Source organism: Nicotiana sylvestris, chromosome 7 (genome assembly GCF_000393655.2).
Source record: "Nicotiana sylvestris chromosome 7, ASM39365v2, whole genome shotgun sequence".
Lineage (NCBI taxonomy): Eukaryota > Viridiplantae > Streptophyta > Magnoliopsida > Solanales > Solanaceae > Nicotiana > Nicotiana sylvestris.
In genome coordinates, this window is record NC_091063.1 from 168,315,574 (window position 1) to 168,327,928 (window position 12,355).

The window sequence follows — 12,355 nt, forward strand, 5'->3', positions numbered from 1 at the left end:
ACAAGACAAAATAATGTGTACCACGTAGCATGCATTCACCATTTTGTTATTATTATTATTATATGGGAAATCAAACAAAATAAATTTATCATAGTTTTTGGCAAATATTTTTAAATGTTAACTATTATAATTTTTAAATATATAAATTTTATTTTTAATAATTTGAAAAATTTATATCAAAATTCACACTTAAACCAGTCAATTTGATCCTCCTACTCCAAGAAAATTCACGTAAATTGAAACGGAGAGAGTATTAATTTGGTCTATTTCAGAAATGTTAAGTTGATACATGTGCCTCCATTCCCTTAATGCCGCCACCCCCAATCCCTGACTAAAATAAAACAGAAAAAGAAAACAAAATTTCACCACCTACCAAAAAAGATAAGGAAAATATATTACTACTGTTTTTGGCAGAAATAATTCCAGGTAGACTCCAAATAAGATTCTTTTATTCATTCATTTTTGTAACATCCTATATAAATACATGTGGTAGCGCCAAGCTGGTAGGCTAGCCATATATTTCAAAATCTTCATTAGGGAAAGAACGTAAGATAAGAGAGAGTTCTTTGCAGAGAAAAAGAGAAGATTTTAGTTTTCATTCGGCTATGGCTACAAAAGGGTTCTTGATTTATCTGTTTGCAGGTTTTTCTGTGGCGGTTCTATCAGTTTTCTTTGTCCAGAACTTCCAAGATGGAAAATTTACACCAAAATTATATCAAAGTTCTAATCTTTTGCAACGACCCATTGGATCTGAAGACAAAGTTTGGCCGGTAATTCATGTTTCTTGTTATAATCTTCTATATATATGCATGTTTCTTGTTTTTCTATGTCCGGTTACAAACATGTGGTCTAATGGGAACGGCCTCTTTGCCCTCCTACGGTCGGGGTAAGGTCCCCACATGTAAAATTTCTCGGGGTTTTATTATTGTACGGTCTAATGGAAATAGACTCTCTGCCCCTTCCAGGGCCGAGGTAAGGCTTGCGTACCCACCTCTCAAAATTTACTGAGTTTTATTGTTGTTGTTTATAGTTACAAACATGTGGTATATACATAAAAAAAAAAAAAAAAAAAGGTAGCCCAGTGCTAAGCTTCCGCTATGCGCGAGGTAAAGAAAAGGGTTGGACCATAAGGGTAGTCTTACCTTATATTTCTGCAAGAGGGTATTTTTAAGGCTCGAATCCGTGACCTTCTGGTCACATATCAGCAACTATATCAGTTAAGTCAAGGTTCTCCTCCACATGTGGTATATAGATGTGGAGCAAAAAAGAGTATTGATTTACCTTAAATTGTTTTTGGTTTTTATGGTTTTTTCCCCTTCATTTTCATGTTGCAGGAACTGAAATTTAGTTGGAGAATTGTTGTGGCAACAATAATAGGATTTTTGGGGTCAGCTTGTGGTACTGTAGGAGGTGTTGGTGGAGGCGGCATTTTTGTTCCTATGCTTACTTTGCTTCTTGGGTTTGATACAAAATCTGCTGCTGCTCTTTCCAAATGTAAGCATTCTCTCTTTGCATTTCATATAAGAGATTAATAGCATTACAATTCGTAGACAAAGAGTTATTCGGTACCTGTGTTGGTAATGTATAGCAATATTCAATAGAATAGTCGGGAATTATTGAAGAGGAGTCTTGGAGCAATAATAAAGTTATCTATGTGTAACCTATAGATCACGGTTCGAGTGGTGGAAGAAGCCACTAATAAGCTGTCTACCTTACATCCCGGGATGCGGCCCTTCCCGAACCATGTGTGAACATGAGATACTTGACTTTCTTTATATAGTTGAGAATTGTGCAAGCTTTACAAAATAAAAAACAAGTGACTTGGATGAGTAAAAGGTCAGGAAAAGATATGGTTAAAGTGGGGTAGATCTGAATTATTTGTATTTTCTTTTGTGTACACTTTTCATTCTGTTGAAAAGTTGATTTGCTTTTTTACAGGTATGATAATGGGGGCATCAGCATCATCAGTATGGTACAATTTGAGGGTACCACATCCATGCAGAGAAGTACCTATACTTGATTATGATTTGGCTCTATTATTTCAGCCTATGCTCATGTTTGGCATCACACTTGGTGTTTCTCTAAGTGTTGTCTTCCCCTACTGGCTCATCACTGTCCTCATCATCATCCTCTTTATGGGTAATTTTCGCGATATTTAAGTTTTATATACTTACATACATTCAAATCTTTTTATAACAGACTCGTTTGTTCCGAAATATTTTGGCTGTTATAGTGAAGTGTTGTTATAAAGAACATATATCATAACATAACATAAAAATTGAGTCCGAGAAAAACTTGGGTTTTATAGTGAATGACTGCTGTAGAGAGGTCTGAGTATATATTATCTTAAAGATAATTATGCAACTGTTCCATAAGTGTAGATTAGTAATTTGGCAAATAAGACAGACAGTATACTTGTTGCGACATGTTAAAATATACTATCAGTGTATAGAAGTTAAGTCCGTTTCATTAACCATGATTAATTTCATTATTGGTCCTTTATGTTATCATCCTTGTTTTCCTAATGCAAGATTTGGATTTGTGTTTGTTAAATTATTGGTTTTTGTTGTTAAGTCTGACATCATTGCTTAAAGCAACTCTAATTATATTATTGTTTGGTAATAGGGACTTCATCAAGATCATTTTTTAAAGCAATTGAGATGTGGAAAGAAGAAACTATTCTCAAGGTTAGCTCAACTAATCCAATGATTTACAAGAGGATTTTTCTTTCAAATGTACTTAACATATAGTATAAATTACTTAAACAATATCAATGAGATTAAGAATGTATTACTATTTGTTTTTATAGCAGTCAATTAGTTACAGTTGATGGTAACTAATTCTTCATCTGTGTTATTTGGAACTTGCAGAAATCAATGGAAGAAGTTCCAGTAAATTCACGTGGTGAACGTATGTCGTCCAAGAACTGATTACACTTCTCTGTTTTTTTTTTTACTAAGAAAAAGTAATTACTGATTTAATCCTAATTTAAATTAGGCTAATATTTGTTAATTTTACTTGCTTTCTTTCAGTTATTGTTATTGATACAATGTATGAGCCACTGGTCCCTAGGGAGGAGAAAACACCGCTGGTAAGTTAATTTACTACATCAAATGGAGAACTTTCTGTTATTGGCTCCGATTTGTAAGTTTGTTTTATTGATTCTAATTGTCTAATTTTGATATCTCACAGGAAATTTTTAAGTTCAACCTTAATTTGAAGAGAATTCTGGTGCTCTTTGTTGTATGGTTCATATTTCTGCTTCTTCAAGTGTTTAAGGCAAGTGAAATCTCTACCTTCTAATTTTAATATGTACTTGTTTCTTGTAAACATATTTACTAGATTTAAACGTGCTAAAAATTAACTTGTCGATGAAATGCCCATTGGTGTGCACCTAAACTCAACTATTTTTAACCTGTTTACAGAACAATCTAGTGGCTTGTACTCCATTTTACTGGGTGCTCAACTTACTACAGGTACATAAATATTGGCAGCAAGGCCATTTCTGCCACTTGCAATACTCTATCGTGTATTTAAGTCGTTTATATAATATTATCTGTGTATGGTGAGGTTGAGTCTTATGGAATGCATTTTGTTTTCAGTTCCCAGTAGCATTTGCAGTGTTTGGGTATGAATGTGCGAAATTGTACAAGGAAAGCAAGAAGAGGAGATTAGAAGGGAATACACAGTCAATATGTGAGGCTGACATTCAATGGACTGCCACAAACCTTATCTTCTGTGCCCTTTGTGGCATATTGGGAGGCACTGTTGGAGGATTGCTAGGATCTGGTGGTGGATTCATTCTTGGCCCTCTTCTTCTTGAGATTGGAGTTATCCCTCAGGTACGGCCATTGTCGTTACCTCATTTATTAATTTCTTGATTACGATATCCGATTTTGGACAGTGAAAGTTCATATAGCCGACTTCAGCTTATTTGGCATTGTGCCGTAGTAGTAGTAGTTGTTGAATTGGGATGTACATTTTACAGATTTTGTTTAATATGATATGGTTGAGTGCCAGAGTTTTTTGCAAGAAGTCAACACTAGATATGAACATACTTGGTTAATTATTGCACATGATGGATGTCAATCACCAAGATTCTAAAACAAGATGTACATCTTTATGGGACAGCCTTTACTCTTACTTTTTAAGTACCTCTTGTTGGAAAGCCTTTACTCTCACTTATGTCTCCTTTTTAAAAAATTAGTCACTTCTTCTAAACTTGACCATTATTTAAGTACATTTAGTGTGGTGGCCCTAGTGGGATACAAATAATAGAAGGTAGAGAGGGATTGGTAGAGGCCCTAGTAAGTTCGTGACAACTCTAGTATAGCGAAAAGGTTCAAAAAGAATTTAAGTTACAGTACATTGAAGGGGGTCATGTGACCAGGAGCTCACGGATTCGACCTGTAGAAACAGCCTCTTGCAGAAATGCAGGATAAGTCTGTGTACAATAGACCCTTGTGGTCGGCCCTTCCCCGGATCCCGCTCATAGTGGGAGCTTGGCTGCCCTTTTTATACTGACAGTACATTGTGCTATTATGATTTTATGAAGATGTCTTTGTGGAAATATCTAAGGAATATTACAGGAAAGATGACTGTTTCAATCAATTGGAAAATTGACAGAAAGGACATTGTTTTTTACTTCTACAGGTAGCTAGTGCAACAGCAACATTTGTGATGATGTTCTCATCATCTTTATCAGTGGTAGAGTTTTATCTCCTCAAGAGATTCCCAATGCCTTATGGTATATTCTTAGACTCAACAAGTTTCTCAAAATTTTCACTCAAGTCTTGTACATTATTTGCAACATTATCCTCAGGACTAACTAAAACTCATATTGCAGCTCTATATCTCATGAGTGTATCTATTCTTGCTGGCTTTTGGGGACAATGCTTCATTAGAAAACTTATCGCAATCTTAAAGAGAGCATCACTCATTGTATTCATACTCTCTGGTGTCATTTTCGCCAGCGCTCTAACAATGGGTAAGTCAATAAATAATTCTTGAACTTCATATCGCCATAAATTAAAATATTGTAAAATTGTCTTGGAGCCTTGGAGCAACGATAAAGTTGTCTCTGTGTGACCTATAGGTCATGGGTTCGAGCCGTGGAATCAGCCACTGATGCTTGCATGAGGGTAGGCTGCCTATAGTACACCTTCTTGGGGTGCGGCCCTTCCCCGGACCCTATGTGAACGCGGGATACTTCGTGCACCGAGATGCCCTTTTTTTTATATCGCCATAAAATATTGAATTGTGTGACCATCATATTTAAAAACTTAAGCTTTTAGAGAGAGTACGTTTAATATCTATCATATTAATTATGTCTCGGGTCTCGACATAAAATTAAGAAGCAAGAAAATGATTTTTTCTCGATTTATGCAATGGTTACAGGGGTGATAGGGATAGAGAAGAGCATCAGTATGATACAGAACCATGAGTTCATGGGATTCTTGGATTTCTGCAGCAGTCAATAATTTGTGTATTTCCAACTAGCAAATTATTGGTGGACAAGAATGGCACAGTTCAGTAAAGACTATAAAAACATACATGTAAAGAGTAGCTGCAGCAGCAGCAGCAGCAGAAGGGATGGTGGCCAATACATTATTGAACCAACCATTTCAAGAAGTCATTTTACTATAAGATAAAAGTATAGAATGTCATTTGAAAATGTGGTAATTTGCCTGAGTGTTAGCTAGCGCTAACGCCAGCATCCTCCGCCATTTTTTCCATTTGCTTTTAGTCAGTTATACAGTAAGACGTTTCGTGTCAATGTGGCTATAATGTCCGTGAGTTAGCTAGCGCTAACGCCGGCCAATGCCACCTCTATTACCATTTTTTGTCGTGAAATCTTTGTTCTTGATCTAAGTTGTATCTGAGTGTTAGCTAGCGCTAACACCAGCATATTTCTATGGTTTGTATCTGAGTGTTAGCTAGCGCTAACACCAGCATTATATCAATTTGGTTAATTCTTGTGTATGTCTATGGTTCTGTTTGAGGGTTAGCTAGCGCTAACGCCAACAGTCCAACACCAATACCATTTGTATTTCGCGATGTTATAGTGGTCACTTCACTTGTTTTGCAATGAAGTTTGTGATTCTTTCTATTAATTTTACTGTACAATAGACCTGATGTGGTCCGACCTTTCTTCAGATTTCGCACATAGTAATAGTTTACTGCACCTCTTGTTTCTTGATAAAATAAAAAATATTTCTGTACTCAAAGCAGCAGAAAATCCTAAAATAAATTCCAAGTACCAAAGTAATGAGAACAATGTAGTTTCTTTGTACTGATTATAGCAGTCTGTCTATTTCAGAATGTTACAAAATGTTTAATATATTCGATTTATTATTCTGTACCACTCTCACAAGAAAGTTCAAATCATTTAGACTAGCATTTGATAGATTATCCAACCCCGAGCAATTTTAGTTATTGGTCGGAGGTTGGTTTGTTAGCGGGTATTTGTTTAATCTTGAGATAGCGATTGGCGTTTTTTTGGCTTTGCATTACACCTCATGTGGATCTAGCTTTCAAGCGTAGAACACATACAATTTTAACGTGAATTTTTTAATTATTAAACTTACTCTTTAACTCATGCAGAGTATTTAACTACTATTTTTTTTTAACTATAGTTAGTCTAGTATATAAGTCAACTTGATATTTCAAATTTCATGTTCATTCAAACATCTCCTCACCAAGTCTGAATGTGTGAGTATGCTTACATTGTTGGTTCTAAGCCTGAATAAAGGAGGAATGTTGTAGCAGGTCGGCAACTAACTCAAAGTTAATCAATTTTGATAAATCTCCAAAAATTAGAATTGAATTATCAAAGCATTCCGTATTTACACAGCGTTAGGGGAAGGGCGGCACCTAAATTGTATGAGTTTAAATAAAGTAACATGCTTACATCACCATATAAAATTATATAGATGAAATATTCAAAGAGGAATCCAATAAGGATCTTGTTGTTGAGGTTAGAGATTTGATTAAATCATTGGATCTGAAATAGAATATCATAGTGTTTGGTCAATATCATAAATTTTAAACTAAATAGGATTAGTAGGTGTGCTTAGTCGTGTGGCCAAGGCTTATCCCAAGATAATAAGAATTAAAAGATTTGGTTTATCTGCTCCCTCTTCTATTTATCAGTATTGTTATTCGTATTCTGAGTCTATTACTCATATAATCACTGAACTATTGAAAATTATGGAGCAAAGTCACTTTTCTTTCAATTGTAACAAGAAAGTCATTTAATTATTCCTCTTGCACAATGATGATCACTCATCCAAATTTCTTAATATTTCCGATGGAAAAAGCTGACTTGGCAGTCCACGTTAACTTTTTATATTTTTTGCCACATAAAATAATTATCACCCAAACAAAAAATAAATCCAAACCTGATCCATTAAAGGTAAACCCACCCGAGATAAACCTTACTCCTAAACGTATTTCTTTTCCAAAAACCCATGACTCATCCTTTTCTTGGAAGATAAATTTTGCACATCTATAAAGTAAGGATTTTTGCTTCTCACAAGAATACAAAAAATATCCACAATGTAGTCACTAAAGAGTTTTGTTTAAGGGTAGATTTTTCTCTCGATAGTTTTTCTACTTTTATATTAGTTTTATCATATGTGAATCAATTGATCAAACCATAATAAACTATTATGCTTAGTTTAGTATATTTTTCTTTTTGTCGTCTGATTTATCGTTCACCAAACTTTATATTGTTAGTTTCCGTATGCACCATGTTATTTCGATCCACAGGCGAAGAAGAAAACAGTTATATAAAATAATAATGGGTCCAAAAGTTTTTGGAAGAAAGATGCATTTAGGAGTCAAAGTTTATTTCGGGTGGTATTGTCTTTAATGGCCAGGTTCGATTAATTTTTGTTTGGATGATAACTATCTTATGTGGCAAAAAATATAAAAAGTCTATGTGAACTGCCAAGTCAGCTTTTTTTCATCGGAAATATTAAGAAATTTGATTGAGTGTTTATTAGAGTGCAACAAGGATAGTTGAGTGATTTTCTTGTTACAAATGAATGAAAAGTAACTTTAATCCATCATTTTGGATAGTTTAGTGATCATCTAAGTAATGGACTCTTCATATTCTAGTATTATCTTATTCTTCAATTATACTACTAGTGCATATCTTTTACTTTGGTTCTCTTTGCTATTTTTGCTGGCAATACTTTTTTTTACCAGTATTTTCATTAGGGATGTACATAGGTCGGGTTGGTTCGGATTTTACAATTACCAAACCAAATCAATTGTGTCGGATTATTAAATCTAAAGACCAAATTAAACCAATAAAACTCGGGTTTTTCATTCTCGGATTTTCGGATTTTTTCGGGTTTTTTCCGGTAAAATCTTCGTAGAACAAAACATATAAATTATGCTCAAAACATTTCTTTAGTCCTAGTAGAATACAACTATATAAAGTATTTTCCAAAAAAATAATACAAAATATGAGATATGTCATGGCATTATCCTAAAATATTCAACAATAAAATTATATAATATAAATATTGCTAATTAAAAAGCCATAATAAAAATAAACATAATCTAAGAGTACTAAATCATGATAAAATAAGTAGACTAATAAGGGAGTATTAAATACATGACTAAACGCTAAAGAAAAAATAAAAATAGGTTATGCATTTTATCTAAATTATTGCAAAACAAAAAATAGATATTCAATATATTCCCGTTTGTAGTATTGAATTAAATTTCTGTTGTTAGCATTAGTATTGATTTGATTTTGGTTTGGGCTTTTGTTAGCATTATTTAATTTACTAATGTTAACGGCTATAAAACTTATTGGAACATTCAAAAGTTCTAAGTCCAACCTTGAAATAATACCTCAAAAAATAAAATTATGAAATCTTTTAAGAAATATTTATAAATTACATCACAATAAGTATATTTATATATTAAATATATCTAAAAAATTTATATATGTAATGTCGGGTTAGTTTGGTTTCGATTTGACTTTCTTTAGTTAAAACCAAACCAAACCAATTATGGTCGGGTTTTTTTTTCCAAACACCAAACCCAATCAAACCAACCTTCGGATTTTTTTCTCGGGTTGGTGCGGTTTATCGGTTTCCTTTGTACACCCTTAATTTTCATCATAGCGTTTTACTCTTTTATTTTTCAAACATGTTTACAAAATTCTTTTCTTGAGCCGAGGGTCTATCGAAAACAGTCTCTCTACCTTACACAAGTAGGGGTAAGGTCTGCGTACACTCTACCATTTCCGGACCCCACATTGTGTGATCACGGGGTATATTGTTGTTATAACTCTAATAAGAGAAAGGTTTCTTCTCTCCTTTTTGTCCCTTCAATGGCAAAAGGGACAATAACTGCTTTGTCCTTTGATAACAACTTGTACAACGTGCTGCATCACATGTACTGTTCATCGTCCCTTATCTTATTTGGGACAATTCATTTGATGTTAGAACAATTGGAGATTGATGTGTTTATACTCTACTAAGTTACAATTAATGTTTATTTTCCTTATGTTTGAGGCGGGTGTAAATAATTTTCAGTTAAATTATTATTTTCTTGATATTATGTTTTTTGTTTATTTTAAATGCGGGTAACGCATGAATATAGGTAAGGAGAAAAAAGGAGACGAGAGAATGAGTTTGAATAAGTTTAGACTCGTGCGACAAAGTGATAATAATGAATTTAGCGTCCATCTTTTGGCACCTCTAGTGTCTTTTTCTTTTCTTTTCTTTTTTGGGTGGGGGAGGGGGATTTGGGGGGCGGGGTGGAATTATGGAGAAGAGGCACTTGTGTATTTTTCGTAGCAGAAGTATTTACCGGTTTCTTGAGGGGAATGTATTCATCTAGTAGAAACAATTCGAGGATTTCAATTGATCTTTTTCCGGAAAAATAGATAGTCTTCCTAAGAATTTACCAACAATGCGAAAGGTTGCCGTATTTGAGAATTTCCGGATTTATGCTTATTTTCAACTACACATGTGGAAGGAAGTTATTTATTTTAGTAAAAATAAGTGATGTATAGTTGATAATCACATATGTGACAATCAAACACAATATGGACCACTAGAGCCATTAATTAATTGCATTAATAATATATGAATAAACGGATTGCTCTAGAAATGTCATCTTCAACTTTTGTTGCTTAGAGGGTGTTCCACGATTAATTAATACTCCTACTAATTAACTAATTAAGTACATTTCACGATGCCCCTTGACTTGAAATCATGTTGCTAAGTGTCGCTCCTTCCGGTCCACAATAAGTGATCAATTTTGCTTTGTGCACACCTATTAAGGAAATACTAAAATTTAGACAAAAATAGTTAGTGTGACTAAACTATCCTTAATTAAATGTTGCAGCATAGTTATAATAGCACTTACTTCTCTTTTTAAATGTGAGGAGTAAATGACTTTTTAGGGATACGTACATAAAAGTAATTTTGAAAAAACAAATTAAATTTTTTCTTGATTATATAAGTGGACACTTATTTTGGACCAAAATAAAAAAGTAAATTGGTTGTGGACCGGAGGGAGTAGACTAAGTGATTTATAGTTATTAATTGCACATATGACAATCAAACACAATATGGACCATGAGAGCCATTAATTGCAATATTGACATACGAATACTCCTAATTAATTGATGATATGACTAGTTGCTTAAAAGCCGTACGAGTTTGTTGCTTAAAGGGCATTAATTCCAAGATTAATACTCCTATTAATTAACTAATTAAGTACATTTCACGATACGCCTTGACTTTGAAATCATGTTGCTTAGTGCTAGACTCCTAGTTGGTTCCAATTTAATAACCAGAAGTCGTCATGGTGATATATATATATATGGGCTTACTCAGTAGTTCAAATATTGTTTGTTGCTACTGTTTCTTTTTCTTTCTTTTTTTTAAATTATAAATGATATTGTATTGCCGTTGTAAAAATAATTGTCGAAAAAATATATAAAATTTGTATATTTTTTGTATATATATATATATATACATTCTGTATGTTATATACAAAAATTATACAAATTTTACACACTTTTTCAACTACCAAATGTAAATAGTTTCTGGCAGAGGCTAAAAGTGATAATACCCCTATCAGCTGAGGGACTACTAGAAATAGTCTCTCTATCTTCTCAAGATAGGGAAGGTCCCGTTTATGAAATTACATTGGGTTCGGTATTGTTGTTGTAGTCGTAGTTCAAATAATATATTTTCATTTGGTTCACAAGCCTTCTTCTTTTTTGGAGTTCATATGCCTTTTTATTATTCAAATTCATCAGCCAAAAAATTCAGATATTTATACTATATTAAAAGCACGAAGGCCTTTAGCGAAATGTCGTTCGCCTTTTTTACCCTCTAAAAATAGAGTTCATACTAGACAAAATAGTCATTTAATTATTTTCCTAAAAATTTGAACTTTGAAATCAACTAAAAATATAGTATTTATTAAATACTTCCTTATTTTAACTATGTACAAGATCCTAAATATTAGGACTCTTCTTAAATCCTTCAAAGTTTCCAAGTTTTTCTTCTTAACCATGTTAAGAACCGCACGTTAGGCAATATTTTTCCAAGTCTTTGGCCATTTTATTTTGATAAAAAATAATTTAATCATATTTAGTATCAAACTAAGATAGTTAAATATAATAAATTCTATCTTTAGCCAAATCCCCGTCAGGCATATTTATTTATGTCTTTACCCTTTTTGTTTTATTATAAATAATATAAATTATGCTTGAACTTAAATAGTTAAATATAATAAAATTTTATCTTTGGGCAAATCCAAATTATACGTTAAGTTTTATACTTTTTAGTCTATTTCTGTTACTTATCGTCTAATTTGATATTCAAAAGCGAAAAAATAGGCAAAATAAGTTTTTTAATAAATTGTTATTTTTAATTTTGGTTTCTTCTCTCTCCGTTTATTGAAATGTTACATAAACATTTTGACAGATTTAATTAGAACCGTCCCAAAATATCATAACTATTTGGTATAGTTGGAGCAATTGTACATCTCATTAGGGCATTAAAATCTTTATCTATATATCAGCATAAAAGTCCTTAGTGAAATATCATTCGTCAATTTTGCCCTTTAAAAATTGATTTTATACTAGATAAAATAGTCATTTAATTATTTTTCTAATTTTAGGATTTTAAAATCAACTAAAATTTTATTATTAAAATTTTCCTTATGTAAAGCCCATTAATATTAAAGCTGTATTGAACTATTCCTATAAGATTCTTTATTATGCAAAACGTGAGTTAGCAAAATTATGTAGGAGTCAAGCACGCAACGAATTCTGAAAACATAAAGATTCAAAACATATGTTTTTCTTGCT

The 12,355-nt window shown here is 32.7% G+C and overlaps 1 protein-coding gene across 1 annotated transcript; it reads left to right on the top strand.

The window, feature by feature from the left end:
* Positions 1 to 500: 500 nt before the first annotated feature.
* On the top strand, positions 501 to 6,113 carry LOC104249090 (sulfite exporter TauE/SafE family protein 4-like). The gene is made up of 12 exons (XM_009805472.2): positions 501 to 770; positions 1,335 to 1,494; positions 1,939 to 2,139; positions 2,626 to 2,687; positions 2,871 to 2,910; positions 3,033 to 3,091; positions 3,193 to 3,279; positions 3,426 to 3,476; positions 3,603 to 3,842; positions 4,654 to 4,747; positions 4,847 to 4,987; positions 5,398 to 6,113. Exons 1-12 carry the CDS (start codon positions 606 to 608, stop codon positions 5,478 to 5,480), a joined length of 1,383 nt encoding a protein of 460 aa, XP_009803774.1. The 5' UTR covers positions 501 to 605; the 3' UTR covers positions 5,481 to 6,113.
* The last annotated feature ends 6,242 nt before the right edge of the window (positions 6,114 to 12,355 follow it).

What these genes read in the sequence shown, in the direction of transcription:
- LOC104249090 (XM_009805472.2), top strand. Translation starts at nt 606, where the DNA reads ATGGCTACAAAAGGGTTCTTGATTTATCTGTTTGCAGGTTTTTCTGTG. An exon ending in CTGAAGACAAAGTTTGGCCG is followed by an intron (nt 771 to 1,334) that starts GTAATTCATGTT and finishes TTCATGTTGCAG; the next exon opens with GAACTGAAATTTAGTTGGAG. An exon ending in CATCATCATCCTCTTTATGG is followed by an intron (nt 2,140 to 2,625) that starts GTAATTTTCGCG and finishes GTTTGGTAATAG; the next exon opens with GGACTTCATCAAGATCATTT.